General features: G+C 47.0%; 5 protein-coding genes across 6 annotated transcripts; 4 read left to right on the forward strand and 1 right to left on the reverse strand.

Moving 5' to 3' along the window:
• Positions 1-4292: 4292 nt before the first annotated feature.
• On the forward strand, positions 4293-5997 carry LOC128299916 (dynactin subunit 2). The gene is made up of 4 exons (XM_053036069.1): positions 4293-4439; positions 4523-5350; positions 5412-5514; positions 5589-5997. The coding sequence occupies exons 1-4, from the start codon at positions 4404-4406 to the stop codon at positions 5774-5776; spliced, it is 1155 nt and encodes a 384-aa protein (XP_052892029.1). The 5' UTR covers positions 4293-4403; the 3' UTR covers positions 5777-5997.
• A 325-nt stretch (positions 5998-6322) lies between these two features.
• LOC128299915 (mitoguardin) lies at positions 6323-9021 on the reverse strand. Its single transcript, XM_053036068.1, has 4 exons — positions 8882-9021; positions 8107-8357; positions 7169-8029; positions 6323-7098 (listed from the first exon to the last, which is right to left on the reverse strand). The coding sequence occupies exons 2-4, from the start codon at positions 8152-8154 to the stop codon at positions 6481-6483; spliced, it is 1527 nt and encodes a 508-aa protein (XP_052892028.1). The 5' UTR covers positions 8155-8357; positions 8882-9021; the 3' UTR covers positions 6323-6480.
• A 374-nt stretch (positions 9022-9395) lies between these two features.
• LOC128304222 (probable histone-lysine N-methyltransferase CG1716) lies at positions 9396-17762 on the forward strand. Its single transcript, XM_053041417.1, has 4 exons — positions 9396-16128; positions 16215-16435; positions 16513-17241; positions 17321-17762. Exons 1-4 carry the CDS (start codon positions 9396-9398, stop codon positions 17498-17500), a joined length of 7863 nt encoding a protein of 2620 aa, XP_052897377.1. The 3' UTR covers positions 17501-17762.
• A 357-nt stretch (positions 17763-18119) lies between these two features.
• Positions 18120-19445, forward strand: LOC128305931 (60S ribosomal protein L27). Its single transcript, XM_053043576.1, has 3 exons — positions 18120-18195; positions 18520-18744; positions 18818-19445. Exons 2-3 carry the CDS (start codon positions 18526-18528, stop codon positions 19007-19009), a joined length of 411 nt encoding a protein of 136 aa, XP_052899536.1. The 5' UTR covers positions 18120-18195; positions 18520-18525; the 3' UTR covers positions 19010-19445.
• Positions 19446-20018: 573 nt separating this feature from the next.
• LOC128309883 (protein germ cell-less) lies at positions 20019-26325 on the forward strand. Of its 2 annotated transcripts, none has more exons than XM_053046374.1 (4): positions 20019-20149; positions 23546-23894; positions 23977-24349; positions 24425-26325. In XM_053046374.1, the coding sequence occupies exons 2-4, from the start codon at positions 23758-23760 to the stop codon at positions 25496-25498; spliced, it is 1584 nt and encodes a 527-aa protein (XP_052902334.1). In that variant the 5' UTR covers positions 20019-20149; positions 23546-23757; the 3' UTR covers positions 25499-26325. The 2 variants fall into 2 exon arrangements, with proteins under 2 accessions (XP_052902334.1, XP_052902333.1); XM_053046373.1 differs by having other exon boundaries at positions 20026-20328.
• The last annotated feature ends 1544 nt before the right edge of the window (positions 26326-27869 follow it).

Consider the following 27869-nt stretch of genomic DNA (forward strand, 5'->3'; position numbering starts at 1 on the left):
TATGCGGTAAATGATAACTTAACAACTCAAGTTTCCCGTTTGTACCGTACATTTGCTAAAACACTGTCCTGTGTTTTTGTGCCGTTGCTCCAACTCGAACCAAAACCACCCGTTGAATCGTTTTGCTCCAGATTTTGCCACTTTTAAGCACAACTCATTTGCGAATCTCTCGTTCGTTACGCGTAGTGAATGTTCTTGCGATGGCAAATGAGGCAACGAGCGGCCGTTGAAGGAGATTAGATACACCTTACGGGATAAACCACTGGTGGTACCCTCAGTCCGAGTAGCTCATTCGTAGGAAAACACAGCCAATGCCTGTGCATTGAACCTAGGCAATATCCTATCAGTTAGAATGCGTCCACACGCACCGAAACGCAGCGTCCTCATTTCTTTATAGGAGAATTGGAATCAAAACAACGCCCCAAAACGCATAGTGTAAACCTTGTCCAGGTGGTCCAGCGGACACACTGCTTGGACGAAATTTTAGCGAAGTAGTAGTAATATTTAAAATTTATCCCCATCGTTTTTATGTCGTTGTCGTAAAAACTACTCCCGAACTCGGTGTGCGAAATGGTGCAGTTAACGATGGGTGGGATGAGTGAAGTGCAAAGGGAAAGTGTTCTCCAGGGCATGCGAGAAAGCGCTTAGCAAACAGATTTGTGAATTTAATTTGCAATTAGTACATTAAGCTGCTCTGTGTTTTAGGCTACACCAGAAACACCGGTTTTGCGGCGACCGGTCAAAGTGTTTGATGCGACAGCGTTTAACCGCAATGTTTGTTTCATCTTGCTTCAGTTGGGAAAAAGGGAAGAATGTTATCTAAAAGAAAGAACAAAAAACGAAAGCTTTAGCAAAATATGTAGGTAACGGAGAGGAAAAAGGGATTTTCTTTCGCCCAGCCCACGATTTCGGTCGGTTAAACATTTGCGTTTTGTTCAGTTGTTCACGCTTCGGATTTGATTGATGGCCGTTCAGAGAAGGGAAACTAGTAATGGGAAACATCTTGCACGTTTCGTTGCCTGTGAATGTATCATAAATTGAAACAATAAACTAAACATTTCAATAAGAGATCGCTAAATGTGGTTCACATACGGCTAGAAGTTCCAAATAACAGATGACACAGGTTGGGTGAGAGAATTAGTGTTGGGTATTTCAGATTCGGATTCATGAATCTGAACGAATCTTTGCACTGAATAAAGGAATCTAAATCTCTATTCCGAATCTAATTCGCGATTTTCGTTTCGCAACAAGCACCATCCGAAAGTATTTTTATTGATAAAACAATACGTAAATATAATGGGGGTGTATTATTTGATAAACGTGATTATTTAGGAACATTCTGTTCTACGCACCATGTCGATCGTTCCACGCACATTATTTTCGTGTCTTGCGCAGGCGTTTAAATCTCCACCAGTCGATGAAAAAAAATGCGTTTCCGAAATTCCATAAAAAATTGCCGTCGTCGTCGGTGGATACGAAATTCCATACAAAACGGGCTGTTTTCAGATTTTCGACACCAAGAGAGCATCCAAAACAAGAGGTAACATGTATGTTCCTGCAGCGTGCATATAGCTGAGCCGCTCACGCGTGTTATCATTGCGCGTGAGAGAGGAGTTTCCCCTACGTTGGATATTTTTGCAGGGTTTTTGGGGACTATATTGACATGTTCAGCGTGATGTGGTTTGGCTCGTTTTGGTATCTCATACAATTGTCTCATATATCTCATATAATATAATGTAATATATTCATTGGCAAGTTATCGTTGCCAGCATCAACATTCGACGGTCCTTCGATAGCTCTACCGAACTTGTCAACGCATATAGCTTTTCCCGAACAAAGCAACACTGAGCTGGACTCGTCAATACATACGACGCCAACCCTGCAACGCACACCATCGCTTTCTTCAAGATGGAGAATCCCCTCCCTCATTCGCATACCTGGCTTATCACGCGAGAGTCTTATCACGCGGTGCTCGCATTTAGCATCGGCAGCCGATCTCGCTCTCACCATTCGAGCGATACGATCGCCTTGTGTGGCTATGTGTAGCGTGTGTATGCACAACTGCGTACCGTCGACCGGTACGAAATTCCATACAAAACGGGCTGTTTTCAGATTTCCAACACCAAGAGAGCATCCAAAACAAGAGGTAACATGTATGTCCCTGCAGCGTGCATATAGCTGAGCCGCTCACGCGTGTTATCATTGCGCGTGAGAGAGGAGTTTCCCCTACGTTGGATATTTTTGCAGGGTTTTTGGGGACTTTTTTGACATATTCCGCGTCATGTTGTTTGGCTCATTTTATTATCTCATACAATTGTCTCATATATCTCATATAATATAATGTAATATATTCATTGGCAAGTTATCGTTGCCAGCATCAACATTCGACGGTCATTTGATAGCTCTACCGAACTTGTCAACGCAAAAAGCTTTTCCCAAACAAAGCAACACCGAGCTGGACTCGTCAATACATACGACGCCAACCCTGCAACGCACACCATCGCTCTCTTCAAGATGGAGAATCCCCTCCCTCATTCGCATACCTGGCTTATCACGCGAGAGTCTTATCACGCGGTGCTCGCATTTAGCATCGGCAGCCGATCTCGCTCTCACCATTCGAGCGATACGATCGCCTTGTGTGGCTATGTGTAGCGTGTGTATGCACAACTGCGTACCGTCGGCCGGTACGAAATTCCATACAAAACGGGCTGTTTTCAGATTTTCGACACCAAGAGAGCATCCAAAACAAGAGGTAACATGTATGTTCCTGCAGCGTGCATATAGCTGAGCCGCTCACGCGTGTTATCATTGCGCGTGAGAGAGGAGTTTCCCCTACGTTGGATATTTTTGCAGGGTTTTTGGGGACTATATTGACATGTTCAGCGTGATGTGGTTTGGCTCGTTTTGGTATCTCATACAATTGTCTCATATATCTCATATAATATAATGTAATATATTCATTGGCAAGTTATCGTTGCCAGCATCAACATTCGACGGTCCTTCGATAGCTCTACCGAACTTGTCAACGCATATAGCTTTTCCCGAACAAAGCAACACTGAGCTGGACTCGTCAATACATACGACGCCAACCCTGCAACGCACACCATCGCTTTCTTCAAGATGGAGAATCCCCTCCCTCATTCGCATACCTGGCTTATCACGCGAGAGTCTTATCACGCGGTGCTCGCATTTAGCATCGGCAGCCGATCTCGCTCTCACCATTCGAGCGATACGATCGCCTTGTGTGGCTATGTGTAGCGTGTGTATGCACAACTGCGTACCGTCGGCCGGTACGAAATTCCATACAAAACGGGCTGTTTTCAGATTTCCAACACCAAGAGAGCATCCAAAACAAGAGGTAACATGTATGTCCCTGCAGCGTGCATATAGCTGAGCCGCTCACGCGTGTTATCATTGCGCGTGAGAGAGGAGTTTCCCCTACGTTGGATATTTTTGCAGGGTTTTTGGGGACTTTTTTGACATATTCCGCGTCATGTTGTTTGGCTCATTTTATTATCTCATACAATTGTCTCATATATCTCATATAATATAATGTAATATATTCATTGGCAAGTTATCGTTGCCAGCATCAACATTCGACGGTCATTTGATAGCTCTACCGAACTTGTCAACGCAAAAAGCTTTTCCCAAACAAAGCAACACCGAGCTGGACTCGTCAATACATACGACGCCAACCCTGCAACGCACACCATCGCTCTCTTCAAGATGGAGAATCCCCTCCCTCATTCGCATACCTGGCTTATCACGCGAGTCTTATCACGCGCTGCTCGCATTTAGGCATCGGCAGCCGATCTCGCTCTCACTATTCGAGCGATACGATCGCCTTGTGTGGTTTTGTGTTGCGTGTGTATGCACAACTGCGTACCGTCGGCCGGTACGAAATTCCATACAAAACCGGCTGTTTTCAGATTTCCAACACCAAGAGAGCATCCAAAACAGGAGCTGACATCAATTCCCCTCCAGTATGCATATTGCTGATCCGCTCTCGCGTATTTTCGGGCTCCTTTTCTTTACCATCGTATAACAGATCTCATTTCCGGTTAGCGCCATCTAGTGATGGTGGTGGAAATTATCTTTACGATAGCCATTGGATTCTTTTCGTCAACGTACATTGATGCTTAGAAATAGAAATTTGAAAAGAATGCAGTGCATTTTGATAAGGTAATGTAGTGTTTGTGCAGATTAACACCTTTTCAATAAATTAGGCTGAAAAATTGGCTCAAACAACGGGACGATTGACGTCAGCTGTCAACAACTATGCCCATCTCTCTCCTTCGAACACAGTGATGTCATCGACTGTCAACAATTGCAGGAATACCGTTCAGCGTAAATAAAAATTCTCTTCGTTCCCGTATCAAAACTACCGCAGGCAGGGACTAATAATGGCAGACCCAAAGTTCCAGTACTTGCCTTACATTGTACGTGTTTTGCCAGCCAACTGGGCCATTAAATCTTCCATGGTACACAATAACATGTGCTGTCTGATTGCGTTTGCTTGCAGGCTCACGACCAACCCGACGTGTACGAAACTCCGGACGTGAACGAAACCGAAACATCGGATTACGATGAGGATGAACCCGTGAACGATGCGATCGAGCGGTTGCACATCTCAACCAAGGACTCGATCGGAAAGTTCCGCGGCAAATACCTTACCGGTGACGTTGATTTCTCCGACGGCATAGGCCGGAAGAATCGGCTGGGCTATGACGCACGCAGTCTCGACTACGAGCTGGCGGGCGAAGGCGAACGGGAAACTCCGCTGCAGCGTTGCCACCGTCTAAAGTGTGAAATGAACGAGCTGATGGAAGAGATCGAAGCATCGCGTGCGGATACAGGTCGTACGGCGGAGGAAAAGGCTTCATACGAGACGGTGTTTGGGGTGGTCAGCACAGCGAAGAAGGTGCTAGAGAGCCTGAAGCTAGAACAGGTCATCGGCAGCGAGGTAGTAGCCGGTGGTGGTGATGCGGAAGCGAAGAAACTAATCGCCCAGATCGAAGAGTACAAGAAGTCCGGTGCCGTTTCGAGCAGTGATCCGAAGATGGTTGCAAACGAGCTGATGCAAAGTGCACGCGTCGCCCAGCTGGAACATCGGCTGCATCAACTGGAGGTGGCTGTGGGTGCGAAACCGGAACGTATCAGCCGTCTAGCCGGCACAACCGGTACGGGTAATCTAATCGAAGCGGTACAGAACATATCTGCAAAGGCCGCACTGTTGCAACCGTCCCAGCTGGATACGATCGAGCAGCGACTGAACAATTTGCTGCAGCAAATGAACAGCATCCAGGAGAAATCGAACGCAACGGGACAGGACCCCAACAGGGAACAAAAGGTAAGTGCATTCACCCGGTGCACCGAGGCGTTATAATTCTATCTCTTATCCCATGTTTTAGATCTTGGAACTTTACGAAATTGCGAAAAGCACCGAACCGATCGTGCAGATTCTTCCCGATATGTTGCACCGTATGCAAACCTTGGAATCGTTGCACAAATACGGTAATAATCTCACGAAACATCCGTAATGCCACACGATACGTTAACGTCTTCTTTTTTTTGTTCCCCATTTGCAGCTACAAACTTTAGCAAACTGTTTGCCGAGCTGGAAACAACGCAAGCTTCCATCCTGAACGGAGTGGCTGCCAACAAGACACTGCTTACCGGTGTGCAGGAAGCATTCGCACAGAACTTAGAAAACGTTAACAAGGAGGTAAGGAAGCTCGAGGAACGCATGACCAAATTGCAGCAGACGATTAAGTAGCCTGCAGGCGCGCTCGGCAGACGGATCCCATTCTCGTATATATCGTGTGGTAAGGAGCGCTTTTTGGCCCCGTAATATTATTCCTTGCAATACGCAACGATGCTGGATATTTATTTAATCGCAAATCTAATATTTTTAATTAATTGGTCAAAATAGAAAAGCTGCTGCAAGTCGCTATCGGCCGGATGTATTCCCAAATAATAACAAACGAAAAAGACGTACCTTTTTTAAAGCCCTGAATTGAGGATGACAGTAGGGAAAAGGGGTATTTAAGGAGCAGTTTATTTCTCACTTCATTAAAGCTATCTTCCTACGCTTAGCTGTCTCTCTATAGCCTCCCAAAAAACTCTACGTGATATTAACAAGATGGTGCCGGTTTAAGGATCCCTTCACATATGCAAACATCTATCCTAGCACAGGAGGATGCTTAATTTGTATTTTGTTGTGCTTGTGCACTTGCCCTTACCAACTTTGGTGCCCTACACTTACGCATTACAAGCGCGCGCTCGCGTTTGTCTTTAGAATTGAAGGTGATCTTCACACACCGGCAAAACTTTCTTCTCACGTCGTTAAGCCTTCCATCCGTTCTGGTAAATGGAATAAATTAGAATGAACGAAACACCAGGATAAAATATAATCTACAACCAAGCTAGTTTGTCCCACTCCCTCAAAAGTAACACCTAAACTGCCCAACCGTGGTACTACTACTGATTGAACTTCACGCCGATGTTGTTAACGCGTTTGCGCATATTTTCGAGAATGTCTTCCGCCAACTCCTCGACGGTGGTGTAGCGACACTTCTGGAAGCTGTAGATGTCGCTCAGGAAGCCAATGGTTTCGTCCTTGAAGTATTGGCACACCTCCTTAAGGTTTTCGTTCGGTCCGAAGAAACCCCACACCATCAGCGGCGACAGCTGCTCGGTGATGCAGTAGAAGTGGGACATGAACCCGTTCGGGAACTTGAGCATACGCTTTTTCGCCTTCAGCACCGACCATACGGCCGTCGCGAGGGCCGACTCTTTGAAGCCGTTCGACAGGAAGCGATTATTGATGACGGCAAGCACGCTGTTGGGCGGTGCGTCCAGATCACGGAACGCATCCAGTATGATAAAGTCCAGCACGACGTCGTAGAACGTCATTGCCTTCACGTTGCGCGATTCCAGCTCGAGCTCGATGTCGTTCCAGTGGTTTGGGTTCTGGAGAAACTCCAGCATCGATTCGTACGCGACGAGAAAATCCTTCGGATCCTTATCGCCGAGGCAGAGCAGATCGGTCAGTATCTGCCGTCCGGTATCGGCCACCCAGCGGCTATTTTTGGGATCCTGCGAATGAGAAAACGGGATGGGTTTTCATTGTTTTCCACCCACTTATGTTTTTCGCTACTGGTCTTACCTTGAATAGTAATTTAAAAGCTAATCGTATGCAGTGTAGCTTCGCCAGGTACTCCGTATCGGACGCACAGCCGACCATATCGGTCCGCAACGTTCGATACGGTATCTGCTGCTCATCCATCGTGTCTATTGCGCTCGAGTACAGCGGATATCGTTCCAGATCCATGAACGATTCCGTGTCGTCGAATTCACGCAAATCGGCCACCTGATCCAGCGCGGAAGCAAAACTTTCGGCCGAATCAAAGTTCGGATCCGAGCCGGAACGGTGACCGTTCGTTAGGCCGTGCTCTCCGCCCGTGATGGCTTTCCGCTCATCGTCCCGGTAAAGCACGGATCGTTCGTCCAAGAACAGTAGCTCCCCCTGTTCCTGTAGGTTGTATGCCGCGTCTAGCAGGTTTTGCAGCTCACGACAAAATTCATCCTCATCGGCATTCGCCGCCCGACCGGGAATGTCCACATCGTTGCGCCCAGCCAGTGCATCCTCCCAATAGCTTACGACGTTCTCTAGCGCTTCCATACCCATCACACCGAGCTGTTGCGGTGTAAGGGGTGTGCTGTTGCCGAGAATGGCTATCGTGCCCATTGCTCCTACTGCACCGCCGGCGGCTACTAGTGAACCGGACGCGAGTGACATCCGATCGGAGATTGCATGGACCGATCCGCTCGGGCTGTACGAACGGGCGGACACCTTCGAACCAGCCACGGACATGATATCGTTCGGGCTGCGAACGCTGTTGCGTGTCCGTCTGTTACAGGGTTTCCGTATTCGGCGCTGCTGGGGCAGTGGAGTTCTCCGGCGACCCAGGTAAGCCGCAAGGGCTCCCAATAGGGCTACCCCGGCTGACACCGAGAGTATGATAATCTGTGGTAAGAGAGAATAAGGGGATTTGTATTAAAACCACAAGCAAACGGGGTGATATGTTGTTCAGTATGACATACTTTCTGCGAGGTGGACACATGAACAGGAAGATACTTCGAAACGCTCATTTTGCCGAAGGTCAGTTGATCGAGTGTGTGTGTCAGTTGGTGGTGGTGGCGTATACCCGTTCCTTCCGTTCGCGTTCAAAGGCTTATCAACGTAAGCAAGCGAGATCGTTCGGTGTGTTTTTGCTGCGAATTAGTTCACACCTTGTATATGTTGCTCAACTCTGCTGCCACACTCTCAACTTGCTCGTGTACGTTATCTTAACCTAGCCATTTATCGGGATTTTAGATCGTAGTTGCATACATGAAACTTCTAGCCCCATGCGTCGGATACTGCTCACAACATAACAACACACAAAACAACCGTAGGGCACGAAAGGAACTTTATGAAAATAAAAATAAACACGACACCGTTTGGCGCTTTCTCTCAGGTGCTCGTTTTCGTCGGGTTCCAATTCCAATCGAATAGCACCACTGGAACACACTGGAGTTTTTGGTCGGCACCACGGTTAGCACATTTCCTTTTGCCTGTTTGCTATTGACAATGTCCTCAAACCGAAAAGCAGACGGATTCGGTGGCGCGATTTCCACTTCCGTGGCACCAATTTAACGACCGTCCTAATGTACGCGTAACCCGATCGCGATCAGACAGTACAAACGAGGTGGCGGATTATTTACGTCATTTCGTGGCGCCCCACTTTTGTCGGTTCCTCCTTGTGCATTATTTCTTGACCATATCTTTGACTTGTTTACGTTGTTTTCTTTCTGTTCCTTGTCTTGCTTTTCTTACCGTTCGTTAGGGCATGTGCTGAATATGTTGACAGCACCGTGTAAACACAAACGCGACAGCACGTGCTGAGTTTTTCTGCAGCTAAAAATCCATCGAATTATCAAGAGAAAGTATCCACCCACATTCTTTACGTAACGTTAATGATCTGAATGCTTAGTCAGATTGGGTTGCAATAGTTTCCGCAGATTTGATTCACTGTACATCCAACACAACACATGTCTACCACTCCTGATCCAGGCATTGTTCAGTCAACTGTCAAAAAGCCGGTCGTTTTCAGCAAACATTCAGCGCATGTGACAACAGACGATACAGTGTAACCGCGGCTTTACATACGAGATTGTTTTTCGCTGCCTTCATAGATTTCATGTCAGAACTAACAAACAGAAGCCAAACACGGCGGCCATCCTCAGAAAAACAGAGTGCTCAGTATGTGATGTGTTTTTCCAGCGCAAGTGTAAAGCATCTTAAACCTCATCAGGCCAGTTAAATCAACTCGTATTAGCCATTCGATACGATGGGGCGTAAGCGCGGATCCGTATCAAAGATGCCCGCTGGAGGAAGAACGATAGAGTTGGCCGGAGAATCATCCGACAGTAGAAGCCGCAGCAGTGATAGCGGTGGGCGTTCCGAATCTGTCACGCCGGTGCAGGAAATTTTGGTGTCCAATGTTGGCCGCGGTCGAAAGAGGGGTAGAGGTGCAGCCCGAGGCGGACGTGGACGCGGTGCACGGAGTAGCACAATCTTGCAGAGCGTGGAAACGCCCGTGTCGCAATCAAACGACGAGCATACTTTCGGTGACGGTGAGGACCAGATGGTGGAAATGATTGAGATATTGGACGAAGAGACGAGCAAATCCCTCGAGGGAACGGACGGACACGATTCCGTTGTGGTGCAGGAAGAGAGCACGACCGAAGCGATGTCTGAGGAAGTGCAGCTGCTGGAGTGCGATACAATTCAAGGTGAGACAATTGTCATTACAGAGGAGGCCGTAGTAGATGATGGCACCAGTAGAACGGTACTGGTGGACGGAGAAACGTTGGTGTACATCGAGGACGAGACTGTTGGTGGTGAAACCGACGCAGCGGACAGTGCTGCTGGTACGAGGAAATCGAAAAGGCAGGTAAAGGCAACGAACAAATTCCGCGACTTTGTTGTGGATGCACTGCTGCCGATGAATCAGGTAACGTACACGTCCGACTGGGATGGGCAAGCAAGTTCTTCGAATTTATCGACGTTATTCTTTGCACAACAGCCCGTGCGTACCTATTCCAGCGTGAAGTCACCGAAAAGAGTACCGTCGATTAGCGGACTACAGCCAGGAACAAGCAAACAGCAGCGAACATCCTTTCCCACCGTAACGCCGTATGAAGGGGGGGTCAGCGATGTAACACCGACAACATCGGCGATGGTTCGTGTGGGAGCGACTAGTGCCAAGCGGGGTAGAAAAAAGAGATCGGTCGTCAACACCATACTGGATATAGCGACCGTTGATCCAGCCGATGAGACCATTCAGCTCCCGCAACCCGAAGAGCGGAATAACACGTTAATCTCACTGCGGATCGATGGAACAGTGTTTGGCGATGACGATAGCATACACAGCTCCAGCTCGCAGGAACTTAGCGAAATTACCGTTCCTGTGAGCACCGGCGCAAAGGGTAGAAAACCTCGGGGAGGTTTGACAAGCAGTGAATCGGAACGTCCGGCTGGTTCTACGTTCATCAGACGATCGTACAAAACTTCTCACGCTGCCAACTCTCTTTTAGATGCGAAGTTGGATGATTCTGCTGCCGAAACAGAGCCGACTAGCGTCCAAGAACCGGTTGTCGATGATGAAGATATAATTTTGCTGCAAGCTGATGAAATAATCAACGATTCATTGGAGAGACCGTCGTCCGGTAGAGGTAGTCGGGGTGGACGTGGTAGTCGTGGAGGACGTGGATCGAGAGGTGGTCGCGGTAGTCGCGGTGGTCGAGGTAGCCGTGGAGGGCGTGGAAGCCGAGGAAGAGGAGCTACCAGAGGAGCAGGAACAAGCAGAAGCAATACTAACGATGAAGCGTTGGTTCAAGATGGGGCTAATGAAGTAGCTCCAGAAGATACAACATTGCCGATGGAAGAGTCTGCAGAGATTGTGACTGTTGCTACGGAAAATGTCCACGAGATACCTCAAGCTAAGGGAGTAACGATTGTGCCAGCAGTAGAGCAGAATTTGACGCAAAGTGAACCAATTCAATCCACACTAAATGAAGGTATGCAAGAAAAAGAAACTGTCGATAAAGTGTATCCCCCAATCGAGCATGCAGTACCAACCACCAAAGTGTCTTCAAAGGCCGCATTTGTAGAGCCTGAGCCACGGGTTGAAAATGCGCTTGTGGAGAAGAGTATCGGAGAAGAGGGTAGCACGTCTCGGTCATTGCCAACAGACAATCAACTGGATTTTCGTATTCAACCTGAAAAACCGATGGAAGAACAAAAGTCAGATGATATAACGAAAACAGAATCCGATGCACACGTCCCGACAAAAGAAATGAAAACTGTAAAACATGATCGGAAAATCTCCGTGGATGTAGACAAATCTGAGCGAGAGGATCATTCGCTAAAACAAGAAGTTCCCAAGAAAGAAAAGCGAGAACAGGAGACGAAGCCGAGTGATGTGGGCACAGTAAAGAAGAGTCCAGGAAAAGAACGGCTGTCCAAGGATTCTCCTGCTAGCAAGGACAAACATCGTTCAGAAAAGTCCACTCACGATGAGGAACGATCGCGCGACCCGCGTAAAAGGGAAAAGAAGCGATTGGAGGAGGACAATCGCAAGAGAACACGATCGAAGGAACGCAATGAAGATAAACACGATCGACGGCACGGAAATGATTCGGGACGTTCAAAAGATGATCGAAAGCTTAGCTTCGATAAGGCGTCTTCGGATAAACATGGTGCGGAGCGTGAAGGGAACGTAAATATTTCAACGAGCGAAGAGAAGGCTAAAAAGAAACATGCGGACAAAAAATCAACCGAAACGACGGTTATTGCGGAACCAAAGGATACGAGCGGTTCAGCAGAAAGCGGCTCGAACAGCAAGAAACGATTTTCGGTGGTTCCACCGCGTCCGGATAAACCGAAAAAATGTTTTGAATCGGAACTGATCGCACTGGAACTGCAACCGATATCCCGTAAATCGACCGATGATTCTCGCCGACGCGGAGAGACGAAAGAACGCGATGATTCTTCGTCTTCATCTTCATCTCATCGCAAGGAACATAAGCATAGCAAGGAACATAAGCACAAGAGCTCGAAATCATCACCCTCCTCCGAAATAGTGTCGCGTAAGTTGGAGTTTGGTGCGAGCGGAAGTAGCACCATCCAAAAATCGAATCGTCCGAAGGTAGAGGAAGAGAAACATCGCACCGAAGCGGAGAAGGATCGTAGTCGAAAAAGCATGGCCGGTGGTTTTTTGCAAGAGGAAACCCACCGAGATCGTTCGCTAACGAAGAAATCCAAATCGAAAGATAAACGAGATTCATCCAAATCGAAAAGCGTCGACGTTCCTTTGGAAAAGGCTACCGCCTCGGTAGAGAAACGCGTTATAGAAAGTCCGCATAAGAAAATCGAGGAACAAACTGTTGCGCCCGTTACGGATAAAATCTCGAATGAAAAGCAGCTCGCTGATATCCATAAAACGTCTCCCGAAGCGCCCAAAATCGTCACGAAAGCCTCGTTAAAGATGTACAAATCGGAGGAAATTGTAATGGCGACCACCGAAACAGACCAGGCGCCGCCACCATGCGTAACAAAGCCAGCGGAAATAGCAATACCTGAGGTGGTCGAAATTAAGGAAGAGGAGAAAGAAATAATTCTTTCGCTGAAAGAAGAACCACCCGCCCTTGAGCCAGTGTCAGTTGACACTAAAGCAGAATCAGAAGAATTGAGACATCCTATCGCAACTAAAGCGGAAATAGAGGAGGAGGAAATATTTAGCGAGGCGGAAACGCTACGCTCGGAATCGATGGCAGGATTGTCGGACAACGAAGGCACCTTCCTTTCTAGTGGTGGCTTGCCATCAGAAGATGATTCCGGAGTTCGCAGCAGTGCTAGTTCGCCATTTGATGTGATGTCCTGCGAAGAAACGATTGCAGCAAGTAGTGGAACAGCAGTACCAATGGTTCAAACAGTTCGCGATCAGGACCGTGAATCACAGCGAGTCGACAAGGTACGATTAGTGGAAAGCTACATTGATGATGGAGTTATCCGTCGCTCTACACGCATCAAGACGATCAGTTCGCAGAAACAACGCACGAGTGGTCATGGATTGGTGCGTGATAAGGACAGACTAATGAAGAAATCGAATATTCCGATCGGATATGACGCGTATGCAGCTCCGGCGGGCGGTGTTAGCGATGTAGGATATTCGATGGGAGAGCTGGGAATGCAAGGTAGCCATCTACTGGCAGGTGGTGGCGCTGGTAGTGCTAGTGGTCCAGCATGGCCCGTAATTGCCAACGAAGGAGATAGTGTGAATGTGGAACTTTCGGAAGAGTATCTGCGCGATATGGAAGAAAAGCTAAGTCGGTTCGAGACGATACGCGAGAACATCTACCACAGCGATCGGATTGTGAGTAAGGAAGCGAAAAAGATGACCTGTGATTGTTTTCTCACGTCGGAGGAGATCGAACGGGGCGAACACGGGTGTGGAGAGGACTGTCTCAATCGGCTGCTGATGATCGAGTGTGGATCACGCTGTACGGTTGGAGACCGGTGCACAAACCGTCGGTTTCAGCGACAGGAGTATGCTCACTGCCAAGTGTTCCGGACGGAGAAGAAGGGCTTCGGCATACAGGCGAGCACACCGATCGCACCCGGGGAGTTCATCATGGAGTACGTGGGTGAGGTGCTGAACAGTGCGCAGTTCGACGAACGGGCCGAGGCATACTCGCGCGAAAAAAACAAGCACTACTACTTCATGGCACTGCGGAGCGATGGGATCATTGACGCCACCACCAAGGGCAATATCTCGCGGTTCATCAACCATTCGTGCGATCCGAACGCCGAAACGCAAAAGTGGACTGTTAACGGTGAGCTGCGCATCGGTTTCTTCTGCACGAAATACATCCTGCCCGGTGAGGAGATCACGTTCGATTATCAGTTCCAGCGATACGGACGGAAGGCGCAAAAGTGTTACTGCGAGGCGGAAACCTGTCGCGGTTGGATCGGCGCGAAACCAACGGGAGAGGGCGGTGACTCGGACTACGAAGAGGTAGACGATGATGATGAAGAGGACGAGGGTGAGGAAGAGGAAGAGAGCGAGGAAGAGGGAGAAGGCCATAAGCATGATCAGGATGGAACGGCAGCCTTAGACGAGGTGTCGGCTCAATCCGGTGGTAAAGCCTCAAAGGCGGCCCTAGCAACAGCAACTAACGAAAGAGGTGATGGATTAAAATCTGAGCTAGAGTCGGGCATTGGATCGAGCGCTGCAGCACTCGCGGCGCTACCGGTGAAAGCGAAAAAAGCGCGCAAGAAACGTACAACGATTCGCAAGAAGCGTCGTCTCGAAATCCACGAAGATCCAGATCTGGATGAAGAAATTAATAACCTGCTAAAGACGGGCCTGAAGAACCAGGCGCACACACTGAAACTGTCGCGTTTGATGGTGCGCGCGAAGGATATCAAATCACGCAGCCGACTGCTGACGTTGCTGCAGAGCGGTGAGCTACCCTGTCGCCGTCTGTTCCTTGATTACCATGGGCTGCGGTTGCTGTACGGTTGGATCTGCGAGTCAACCGAATCGATCGAAGATCTCAAGTTCCGCATACAAATTTTGGACACGCTGGACGGGTTGCCCATCTCTAACAAGACGATGCTGAAGGACAGCAAAATACTGCACACTGTAGAAAAGTGGGCCCGTGTAGAGAAAGGAAAGCATTCGGTCGGACACACAGTGCCGAAGGAGGAACCAGTGCCGGTTCCAGTGACGGTTGAGAAGAGCGACAAGGAAGTATCGCGCACTAGCTCACCGAGTGACAATAGTAATGGTGCGGGAAGTGATAGCAGCAACCAGGCAGCAGCCGAAAGACAACAGCAGCAAGCATCGAAAAAGGACGTGCTCGGAAGTGTGGAGGTACTGAAAAACATGCCCGAACTGTTGAAGCTGGCTGATTTGGGGAAATTGAAAGAAATTATCAGCACGTGCGATAAGGAGGTGGAAAATAAGGAGAAAGCCGCTGCCGCGGCCGCTGCGGCTGCTGCAGCAGCGGCAGCAGCAGCAGTATCAACCGCATCAGATTCAATCGCCGCCAGCGTTCTGCTGTCCGACATAAAGATCCCCGAACCGGAGGACGAGAATGCGCCGGAAGAGCAACGGCTTGGCACGCAGATTCGCATTCTTTGCTGCAAGCTGCTAATTAGCTGGATGAACCTGAAGGAAGTGTTCCGCATTCCGAAGAAGGAACGTATCGAGCAGATGAAGGAGCACGAACGGGAAGCGGATATGCGGTACCAGGCATTGGGCCTGGAAAATGACGAGAAGGATGAAAAGCACCACCGTCATCGGGATGGCCGCGGGTGGGGCGACAGTCGAGGGTTGCGTGGCAGCGAGCCCAAACGACGTCGCTCACTGGACGATCGCGATGGTCCGTATGGGTTGAACAGTAAGCTGAAAAGACCACCGCCGGGTGTGCCCGGTGTGGGAGGCTATGTTCCACTGAAGCAGGACAATATGTCCAAGCAGCAGCGGCGACATCTGTTCGAGATGAAGGTAGCCCACGAGGAGGCGGAAAGGCGCAAAAAGGAGATGTGGATGATGCATGAGAATGCATGCTTACGATTCGGGCTGAATCCGCACATGACCGCACCGATGGACATTCCGGTGCGCATGAACCCGGCTACCGGTGAATACTTTTCCGAGGACGATCGGCTCCTGCCGACACCACCCAGCCATGCGTACTTCAAGATCCAACCGCCACCGATGTCGACGAATCCGGATGATTATGAGCTGCCTCCGATGAAGTTACCACCCTACTGGCGCTTTGCGATCGATCCGTTTGGACGGATTTATTACTTCCACGTTAAGGAGCGCGTCCCGCAATGGGAACCACCAAAGAAGCCGGGCCGAGCGGTGGGTGCCTTTGCAGACGAGGACTTTTCGATCAGCTCGGACTCCAGCACGACCGACACGTGTGATTCGAGCGAAGAGGAACTGGTCATACAGATGGAACAGTTGCTGAAAAAGAAACGTAAACAGCAGTCGAGCTTTAATTTGGGTAAGGTTCATCATTATATTACATACAATACGGACAAAGTGCAAGACACATTCTAAACGAATCTCTCATATGTAATTTACCAACAGATGATGTCTTGGCGAAACCGGACGACATGAATGACGATATGTCGAAGGTGTCAGTGAAGCGCGAATCCGGCGAAGGTTCACCGCAAATGCTAACCCTGGAGGAAATATTTGGCGAAACTGCTACGAACACCAGCACGCCCGATGAGGCCACCTTGCAACAGTTGCTACCAAGGAGGAAAAAGAAACACAGCACAAAACTGGTGCAGGCCCGCATCATTAGTGTGAGTGTAACGCGGCGTTTAATGGTTGCCTTTGCACGTAGAGCTTACGTTTGCATGTGTTATCCTTTACATTTTAGCCCCGAACGGAGGAGGACAAGCAGTACGGCCAGATGGAAATGAAGCGGTACAAAGAAACGAAGGAAAAGCTGCGCAAACGAAAGGAAGAAGCGAAGCGGTTGCGGGCTCGAAGTGTGTTCTCCAAATCGCTTGCCGATAATCCATTCGGTGGTCCGCTGGATAAAGCATCGCTGGCGGCGAATACGACGGCGACAGATGTGTCCGGTAGCAGTGGCATCGGTGTGGGTGTAGGTGTCGCCGGTGATGGTTCGCTGATGGACGATGATCTCGTCGTTTCGCACAAGATCGTCGAGGACAAGTGCATCGTGGATGAGCTTGATATACTGACCAAAAAGAAAAAGATCTCACCGTACGAAGAGTGGAAGAAGGTGCAGCAGCGGCTGGGCAAGAAGCGCAAATCAGCAGAAGAGACAAGCGAGATTGCGGGTGGTGGTGGCGGTGGTGATGGAGGAGGAGGGACTGGGGCATCATCTAGTGGTGTGGGAGGAGTGACACCTGTGCAGAGTACCGATGGCTCAAGTACAGCTGCCGCGGCGTTGGCCAAGTTGGCGAAACGTAAAAAGTCGAGCAAGAGTGATTTGAACAATGAGGAAGCGAAGAAAATTAAGGAAAAATTCCGTGTCGACATTGCGGGCGTGATTGTGCAACACCTCAGCGGCTATCGGAAGGACAACTGTCCGTTGGGTCGTATTACCAACACGGAAGATTTCAAGCATCTTGCACGAAAGGTAATGATACAATTTTAACCCACGGCCACTCCAAATGTATTAGTTTAAATTATGATCATTTTCATCTTTCCTTTTCCAGCTTACACATTTCGTAATGTTGAAGGAATTAAAGCACTGCGACAATACTGTGCACGAACTGGAAGTGACGGATTCCGTTAAAACGAAGGCGCGTGAATTTATCAAAAAGTACATGGCCAAACATGGACCGATTTACGTTCGTGGTGAAAACGAGCCGGATTATTCAAATGTTGCACTTTAATGTTAAGTGTTAACGTTAATGCGTAAATGTGTCCGGTTTGCGGAACTTATGATTCCTTGTTAAATTCTAAGTTTCACGCTGTTATAGCGTCGATCAATATGGTTCATAAAGTATGAAGAGCACAATACGCGCGAGAGCGACTTTTCAGTCATGCTATTAGTCACCAAAAGTATGGACAAGAGTCAAAAGGTTGCAGAACTAAAAATGACCTAACAGCACGGAATTATTTCCGCTTCAATTTAAGCATCGTGATGTGCATAATATTGATTCACCGAAATTGATTGAATTTGTTTCAATAAGTTCAAACTAAAATAAAGAACATGTATATATTGTAAGAAGGAGTTATACTGTTCTCGATTTATTTAAAATGTCATTTGCAATATTAACTCCACACAGTTCGTTCAGGTAATACTATATTTTTACTATAACTTAGGTTAATATTCTTCTGAGGTTAAATCATTTTCCCACCATTGTTACATTCAAATTCAAATTAAATATTTGATATTTATTCCCCCCAAAAGCACTGTTATACAGTTGGTATGCAATCAAGCATTCGACCTGTCAAATGGCTTGTCAGTTACGGGCGAAATCGTAATTTCCGGGCGAAAATGGCAAACATAAACGTCAACGCGTGCCATCTCTTTCAGGTTCTTTTTCCGGTCGGCCATCAGTGCCAGTGAAACGCATTTCACTAAGTAAGTAAAATCGGCATCCAAAACGCTGCAAAGCGCAATAAAATCGAGTGAAAATGAAGGAAATATGAAAGAGGAAGGTTCGATGCGTTAAAATCCATGCAGGAACCGCAACGTTTGGGTGATTTGTACGCGAAAACGGAGTGTATAAAGGTTGCGTACGGTGTTGTTGAGGGTTGTTTGTGGTGACACTCGTGTGTGTCGTCGGCGATCGCGTGTACCATTCGGTGTTTCGTTTCCTTTTCACTCGGTTTTTGCAATTTGCAACGGTGTGTGTTCGATGGCCTATTATTAACGTGTTAATTTTCACGATCCGTTTTCTAACAGGCCATTATGGGTAAGATTATGAAAACTGGAAAGGTGGTACTCGTCCTTGGTGGACGGTACGCCGGTCGCAAGGCAATCATCATGAAGACGTTCGATGACGGTACGTCGGACAAGCAGTTCGGCCAGGCTCTGGTTGCCGGCATCGACCGCTACCCACGGCGCGTGACGCGAACGATGAGCAAGGATCGTATCCACAAGCGTTGCAAGATCAAGCCATTCATCAAGGTAAGTAAGACAATGAAGAAAACAAACGAGGCAAGAGCAACTTTGAAATGCTTATGTTTCTATTCGCCTGCAGATGCTGAACTACAACCATCTGATGCCGACGCGTTACAGCGTGCCGGACGTGAGCCTGGATAGCAAATACACCGCTGCCGACATGAAGGATCCGGCCAAGCGGAAGAAGGCTCGCAACCAGATCCGTTGCAAGTTCGAGGAGCGACACAAGACCGGCAAGAACAAGTGGTTCTTCCAGAAGCTCCGTTTCTAAGCAACTACTTTACAAAGACTCCGACACACAACCGCTCTCGGCAGTGATGTGGAACTGGGTGGGCGAATGATAAGAAGTAGGGTAGTACGAGTTTATACATTCGATCTGCGCGCGACGTGTGATTTTCGACCGCGGCCTCTGTGATGTGTGTGAGGTGCCGTGTGCGATCAGGAGAAGATCCGAGTTGTGTAGTGTGTGTTACTGTGTTAAGAAAAGCGATCGCATGTTGTGCCACACACAGCATGAAAACATCGAGCATTTCAGCGATGCTACACATCCTAATTGTAGCGCGGGTATGCGCATCGTCTTGGCAGAATGGAACCGGTAGCGACTGGAAGAACAACAACATTCATCAGTTTCTGCTCCGTCGGTCGGAAGGAACAACTCGTTTAGATACAGAATAAATTCGTGTAATCTACTTGGAAAAAGGAAACGGTATTCGTGTGTTTGTGCAGTAATTGGGAAAGCAATATTGTGAGAAAGTAATGGAATATTACATTTTTACAGTCTCTTTACAGTAATCGCGCAGAAGATGCAATGTACAGAATGCATGCTGAAATGCTGCTACGCCGGACACAGCAAACGTGGCAGCATTTTTTAAATAGAAAAACGAAATGAATGGAAAGGCTTAATAGTGGCCTTTTTCAAAAGTGTTTTCCTTTTAGAAGTGTATTTAACAAATGTATATAACGATAACTTGGAATTAAAATCATTTATTTTCGTTGCTTTCGGAAAAGAATGTACTAGGATGAAAATTTAATTATAAATTGGACTATTTGTACAGAATAATCATTTTGATATATTATCTATCTATTGCCTAGGGGTTTCAGACGATTATTATCGGATGCAGATTAGAAATACAGCAAAAAGGCTTCAATTTCTGATTAAAAAACATAACCAATAATTTACAAAAATAATTTGTTGTATCAAACGTCATGCGAATGTCACCTAGCATGTCCAGCAGGTTTCCATGGTGAGTGTCGCTTTTGTTTTGATATTCATTTGCGGAACGGAACAAAGCTGGTACAGACGTCGGCTCGTGCGCTTTTCCCGTGCCGAGTTTCATTCATAGCGTGAAGTGCGTGGTGGACGCGGATGTGAAGGAAAATAAGACGTAATTTCCGTCGGTTTGTGCACTAGGTAAACAAACATGATGTCACAACACGGGTGCAGGAAGTAAAAAGAATAGCGCAATCGATACGGGGTACATCTGTGTTGCTGTAAAAGAAGAGAAGCAGTCCAATCGGTTAAATTATCACAAAAGACAAAGTCTGTGGTGTGCGACAAACTAAACTCAGCATAAGAAAAATAGTGTAAAAGTAAGTTAAAGTGCAAGAAACCCCCAGTGTACATCATCTCATAGTATCACAATTTATTATTAGAACGGAGAGATAGAAAACAAATCCGTTTGCTCGAGTGGATGGGGATACAACAGATTGGAGATTAGTTTACGTTTTGTGCAAAAGAAGATGCCTTTTTTCACTTCGATAAGCTTTGAGGGAAAATGTTCATCGAGAATGATTGTGTTGTGTTGACCATTGGAACGTGATCGTATGATCTCGTTTTGCTATCGTTCTGACTGCTTCCCCAACCGCACACCATCTGTGACATATAGCGAACAGATAAGGAATGTCGAACCTTCGTCCAAAGGATTTGAAGCGGTGATTGCAATAAGTTCATTGCTAACCAGCCTGACAACAAACCGTGGTTGCGCAAATTGCCTGGCCTGGTAAGACGAAATCGGAAAAAGCCTCAGATCCCCCGGGGATGGGTTTGATGAAGTGAACATAAAATGCATGGTTCTGCTTTGCAGGCGGTTGCTTGGTTTCCATTACAAAAAAGGAAAAAAATGGAGTCCGTAAACGCCCACCTTTTTACCATAGGGACAATCGGTGCAATTGAAAGCAGATGTTTATACGCTTTGAATAGTTGTCCCATTTGTTCATCACTATCTGGTTGTTCTATTTTTAGCTTTTCTCCAAAATGTACAAGCCGTTACCGTTGCCCCTAACAACGCTCCTCCGAAGTGCATCTCCCTTGGCTCACACAGTATGCGCGTTAATCGATCGTTTTCCATTGCTGTGCTGAGAATTGTAATGTGATTCCGTGCCATTTTTCACATCGGCCAACAATGATTACTACAAGGGCGCAAACAATTACAATAATTCCTCAGTATCCGGAGTGTGTCAAATCATTTAATAAGCGGTGCATACTTGAGCACTGCAATGCGTTATTTAATCATCACGCTCGTCGGGCGTCAACGTTCATACCAGCGCGTACTTCCAATCCATCCAAAAACCTCGCTGGGCAGTGGATGATGCCGTCATGCGTCGGCCGCTGGCCTGTCCCGCGGGTTTGTGTGTAAATAAAATCGCATTTCTCCCTCCAATGCGTTCCGGTACACCCACACAGGCGATGACATCACGATCGCAGCTCGCGAAGATCAGACGCCCGCCTCTCGATCGTATTTGTTTGGTCGTGGATGGTGTCATACATAGGAGTTGGAAGCATTTTTTCCACTGTAGTTTAGCCGATACGGGCCCATTGCGGGCATTGCACAATGAGGTTTACCTTTTCCCACCACAAACACACGCCGCTTGGCTCAGTCTCAGCTGATCTATGCTGTGAAGCTGAAGCAAAAGATGCGTTTGTATTTGTGCTAAATGGCAGCAGCAACCATTCACCAACAAACCCCCTTCAAAACGTTCCCAAAATGGATTGAACGAACCGAACTGGCCCAGCGGGAGAGGGTTGCTTGAAAGTTGGGTCGAGGTCGTCACCACACGTGTGCGTTTAAACGCAACATAAATGTATGCTAGTGGTGTGTATTTTGGCATTGTGTTGTTGTTATGCTTCATGCTGTTTGGGGGGATGTATGCTCAGCTGCTGCTCACGCGTAGTTTTATTGCGCGGGCAGTTTATTTGTCCAACCGTGGATGGCTGGTTCGGATGCTACCTACAAATCGGTATCAATTTCTTGCATATACGGTTAGTGAATGTTGAAAGGGCTGTCCAGATATTTAATCACTAAACAACGACGATGCGTTAGGTGACATCACATTCTGCTTCGAGCAAACAACTCTACTGCCGTGGGGACATAGCATAGGAGGGACAGTTTTTCTGCTAAATTGGATATTGACTTCAGAAGTGTTTGGTATAGTGACATCACCAGTGGAATGGAAGAAGAAAGTACGGACCACAAGAAGAAAAGTGTTTGATTATGTTAATCATTCCAAATGCTTAAGTAATTCGAATCACGTCTCGGAGTGTAAGCTGATCATCACGCTACTCCACTGTAGGGATGGGTAAAATCCATTTTTGTCTAATCCAAAAACTACAGGAATGTCTAAACAATTTTTTTTTCTGGAAAGCAACGGAATACTCCTATGGCAACTGTAGGAGAAGCTTCTCGCAAACATGTGTAAAATTGCGAAAACATCTGAAAGAAACTGACGTATTTAACGGGATCCTCTATCTTTTGGCTAAATGCAGGACATTAATGGAACCAAAGTCCAAGCGAAACTGAAAAAAATTCTTTATGGAATGTCGCGGAATATAAAAAAATCCTATGTAAGCTATGGAAAACATATCAAAAAATGATTAAATATTCTGTATTCTGTATTCGAAAAAAACTTGTGGAAAAGTCGATGCTCAGCTATGCAGGAAAGCTATGGAAAAGTGAGGCACAATGTAAGAAAAAACTTCTAGAGAAGCAACGCAAAAGCGAAGTATTACGGATTCATAAATCCGCTCCAGATTTCCCATCACTACCCTACAGCATACTGTGATTTGTTTGAGTAATTCTAGCCATTTACCAATTTTCTTCTTCTCCTCGTGTCTTAGCCCAACAGCACAATTTGACTTTCTGCATTCCAATTCTTTTTTCGGCAAGTGCAACAACGCCACCACAAAATTGTTTTTTTCAAACTCGCCATCTTTGGCATACAATATTATGCTTCATCGTGTGTCGCATGTTTTATGGGATCACGTTTGCTGAAGCGACACCATAGCAACGAAGACGCTCCATGGAGATGTGGAAATGTCTCCAGAAGCAAAGAGAGAAAAACGGCGCAGTGAAGTCGATCGTTCGATCCATATGCTATCCAAGCAACATACAGACGATGGTAGACTTATTTTTAGCACTTGCCGTTACCAGCCGTTTCCTCGACGGAAATGAATGTGCTGCTCTGGTGCACACTCGTCGTCCATCTTCGGTATTGTTTGTTTGTTTGTTTGTCTCTGTGCAAGAGTAGATATTCTTTATTAGTGTGTTTTGTGCGCCTTTAATGAAGGTTTTCCCGATGTGAACGGATATCTGGTTGACCACCCTTTTTGTGCATTCTAATGGTAATGGGGTAGCTAATTACACATGTACCCCACTATCTTGTATGCAAAAGGGTGCATATTTATTTGCCAAAACCATTAACAAGCACTTCTGGCATTTTTTTCCAGTTTTCGCTTATTCTTCGGTTCGTATTGGAGTCGATCGTTTCTGCACTTTTTAACACATTTTTCTTTCCAATTTTTCCCTTCCAGACACTGCGGGCGAAGAGCTGCTGATGGTGCCGCAATTAACACATCGCCAGCTGAAAGAACGCGATGGTCCCATTTTGAAATGAAACATTCACAGAAGGACTGAATCGTTACGTCCCAAGATAGAAGTGATCATTCCAAAACGGCAAAGTAGAAGGTTAGAAGTTTTCAAACTTTAAAGCAACGCGCAGACAGATAGAGGACCACAAAACGCGATGGGCAACGTGATGAATAAGCTGGGCAGCGTGTCGCAATCGGTGCGTGGCCGGAAGCGTAAACGTGAAGACGAAAACACTGACGAAAGTGGTGATGGAAGTGATCTGCTGGATAAATCACTGCAAACACCGAAAAGGTAAGCGTTAGGCCAAGTTCTAAATCCTACTCGCGCGGTGCACTTATAAACTAACTCCCCGTTCTCATTCTCGCGCGCACAGGAAGAAGTTAGTGTCTACCGCGAAGTACATCTATCAGGCACTGTTTAAGGAGGAACGCAACTCGGACGTTACGGTGCACGCGCTCGGTAAACAGTGGCACCTGCACAAGGTCTATCTCAGCCAGAGTCCGTACTTTGCAAGCATGTTTAATGGATCGTGGCGCGAAGCGGACGAGGACTACGTGCATATAGAGATCATCGATCCGAAGATTACGGTCGTGTCGCTTTATTCGGTGTTCGGGTCATTGTATATGGATGAGGTGGTGCTGGATCCGAAGGAGATTGTTTCTACCCTTGCAACGGCCACACTCTTCCAGCTGGACAGTCTCATCGATCGCTGTGCGGAGGTAATGGTGGAGACAACAAATGCGGAGGTATGGATTGTGGCCTTATCTATATTGCGCAAACGTGCACTACATTTAACAATTCGGATATGTTTTGTTTTGCAGACGGCCGTCCTGTACTACGAAGCAGCATGCGAGTACGGTGTGAAGATGGTAAAGCAGTCCACCTTTGGATGGTTGCTGGTGAATCTACTCAGTTTCTATCATCGCGCACCGAAGTGGTTGCGATTGATCAGCTTCGAACTGATGGAACAACTCGTATCCAGTGCCGATCTGTACGTGGTACAAACGGAATTTACCGTCTACACGTTGCTCCGTTACTGGATGGCTTTGAAACTGTTCCCCGACGAGTCACCGTCAGACGGTGTAGAGCATCCAAAGGAACGATATTTCTCCGAGCGTACCAGCGTCGTACCATTTCTAAGTACACCCGAAGGTGTACCCTACGAACGTGTCTTCCGTGCGCTACGGCTCCAGAACCTCCTGAACCACCACGTCGATATTCGGGTCTTGCGGCAGGACAACATCATTCCGGAGGAATGGCTTCACAAACCACTGGTGCAACAGTGGAACAGTGTACTGACGATCGATCAATCGCTTGACAAGCTGATCGAATGTGATGATCGAGTCTTCCTCGAGTCGTGTATCCGTTGCGGTCGCATACTGAACGAAAACGTGCTGCACAAGTGGCGCTGGACCGGATTCCACTTTGGGCTCGATTTGCTACTCTCGTCCGATACGCGATCGTTACGCATTCGCCGACACCACCGGACGGAACACGAACGTATGCTCAGCTTACGGGTGACGCGCCAATTTTTGGTGCGCGTTTCGCTTGCTTCGCTGAACGAGCTGCGACAAATTAAACATCAACAAACGACACCGATTCTTTCGATATCGTTGGAGAAAAACGAAGAAACGCAGCTGGTTGTGTTCGATCGGGAGCTAACGTTTCCGTTGCTTGTCTCGGTGAACATGATGCTGGTCGCACCGCCGGAAGAAGCTTTAGCAGCGAGAAAAAGTGCCGCGGTAGCGAAGGAAAAGGATGATCCGACAACTAATGCACAGGTCAATGCCAGATCGGCTCATCCTGCTCTTCATGCTAGCAATAGTACTGGCACGGTAGAATCATTGGATGGAGGTAGCTCATCGTCGAATCGCATGCTCGCAAACGAATCCTGATTGCAGGTGCTGGTGCGATGACGCGGTAATACCTCGAACGGTTGCTAATCGCACTAAAGAAGGGCGTAAGTGTACTTAGGCAGTTGATTGTTGTGATGATCGTGAGCACAAAAGCAGGTCCAAGTGTGCGGCACACACAGAACGTGCCATTAGATAGAATCGCGCTGATACTACGTCAGTGTTATTCGATGTTTCCTTTATGAACTTTTTTGTTGTTGTTTAGGTTTTACTGTATAAATATTGAATTCTAATCTTGCAGAATATGAAGTAACCAAGCAAGGCAAAAGAATGAACTCGAAGAATTTGTTTATCATGTATAGAATTCGAGTGAGAGAGAGAAATGTATGTAGAGCTTAAGCTGAATCGCAACTATTACTGCACAACAACTGTAGTAAGATGGTGTCTTATGAAATGCGAGCTATAGTGAATGCGCTACCATTTTGTAGTAGCACTACTATTAACAGGGAGTAACCAAGAAAGATGAATATCCATACCGTTGCTCCGTCGTTCGCAGTTTATTAACAATCGTACATTTCGGAACGTATTCGATGTTTACCCACTTCCCACTTAACAAGAGGTTTTTTCTTTTCTTATTTTTACGGAAGATTACTTTAGGTAAAGTATTAAGTTATTAAGGATTGTTAACAACTTTCGCAGGGTCCAACAGAGAGATGCAAAATAGTAAAACACATTTAACATTGAAGGTGTGTGTTATTAACAAGTGCATATACACACATCCCATCTAATCATAGTGATTGACCATCCCCGCATCTAATCACCATAGTGATTGACCATAGTGAACTGTTACCGGAAATAAACAAACGTCTTCAACCATCAGAAAACCTCCGTGTGTGCTGTTCTTTAGCATTGGAATAAAACTCTTCAATCCAGCGGCGGATCAAACGGTAGGCGGAGTAGGCGGTCGCCTACAGGGCCTCGACGTGTTGGGGGCCCCAAACAATTTGTGCCGATTGTGCGATTTTTGGAAATTTAGCAGCAGAGTTAATTTATAGCATCTAATAATCTAATTAAAAAGGTAGAAAATTGATCGAAAATATCCTTAGATTTTATATATCCTTGGATATATAAAACATTTGTTTCTATTTGACTAGCTATATCGGCCCGGTTACACGGCTACGCAAGAGAAGTATGCAGTGTACTCAAACTCCTTCTTCTTTATCGGCACGACATTCTCAGGATATTGAAGCCTGCCATATCTGGATTTTTTTAGACAATTAAATGAGATACCAAACGAGCCAAACAACGTCACGCTGAACATGTCAATATAGTCCCCAAAAACCCTGTAATCATGGCCAACGTGTGAGAAACCCTTCTATCACGCGCTATGATAACACGCGAGAGCGGATAAGCAATATGCATACTGGAGGGGAATTGATGTCAGCTCCTGATTTGGATGCTCTCTTGGTGTTGGAAATCTGAAAACAGCCGGTTTTGTATGGAATTTCGTACCGGCCGACGGTACGCAGTTGTGCATACACACGCAACACAAAACCACACAAGGCGATCGTATCGCTCGAATGGTGAGAACGAGATCGGCTGCCGATTCCTAAATGCGAGCACCGCGTGATAAGACTCTCGCGTGATAAGCCAGGTATGCGAATGAGGGAGGGGATTCTTGATCTTGAAGAGAGCGATGGTGTGCGTTGCAGGGTTGGCGTCGTATGTATTGACCAGTCCAGCTCGGTGTTGCTTTGTTCGGGAAAAGCTATATGCGTTGACAAGTTCGGTAGAGCTATCGAATGACCGTCGAATGTTGTTGCTGGCAACGATAACTTGCCAATGAATATATTACATTATATTATATGAGATATATGAGACAATTATATGAGATACCAAAACGAGCCAAACCACATGAACGCGGAACATGTCAATATAGTCCCCAAAAACCCTGTAATAATGGCCAACGTGTGAGAAACTCTACTATCACGGGTAATGTTAACACGCGAGAGCGGCTCAGCTATATGCATACTGGAGGGGAATTGATGTCAGCTCCTGTTTTGGATGCTCTCTTGGTGTTGGAAATCTGAAAACAGCCGGTTTTGTATGGAATTTCGTTTCAGCCGACGGTACGCAGTTGTGCATACACACGCAACACAAAACCACACAAGGCGATCGTATCGCTCGAATGGTGAGAACGAGATCGGCTGCCGATTCCTAAATGCGAGCACCGCGTGATAAGACTCTCGCGTGATAAGCCAGGTATGCGAATGAGGGAGGGGATTCTTGATCTTGAAGAGAGCGATGGTGTGCGTTGCAGGGTTGGCGTCGTATGTATTGACCAGTCCAGCTCGGTGTTGCTTTGTTCGGGAAAAGCTATATGCGTTGACAAGTTCGGTAGAGCTATCGAATG

This window comes from Anopheles moucheti, chromosome 2 (assembly GCF_943734755.1).
Source record: "Anopheles moucheti chromosome 2, idAnoMoucSN_F20_07, whole genome shotgun sequence".
In the NCBI taxonomy this organism is placed as follows: domain Eukaryota; kingdom Metazoa; phylum Arthropoda; class Insecta; order Diptera; family Culicidae; genus Anopheles; species Anopheles moucheti.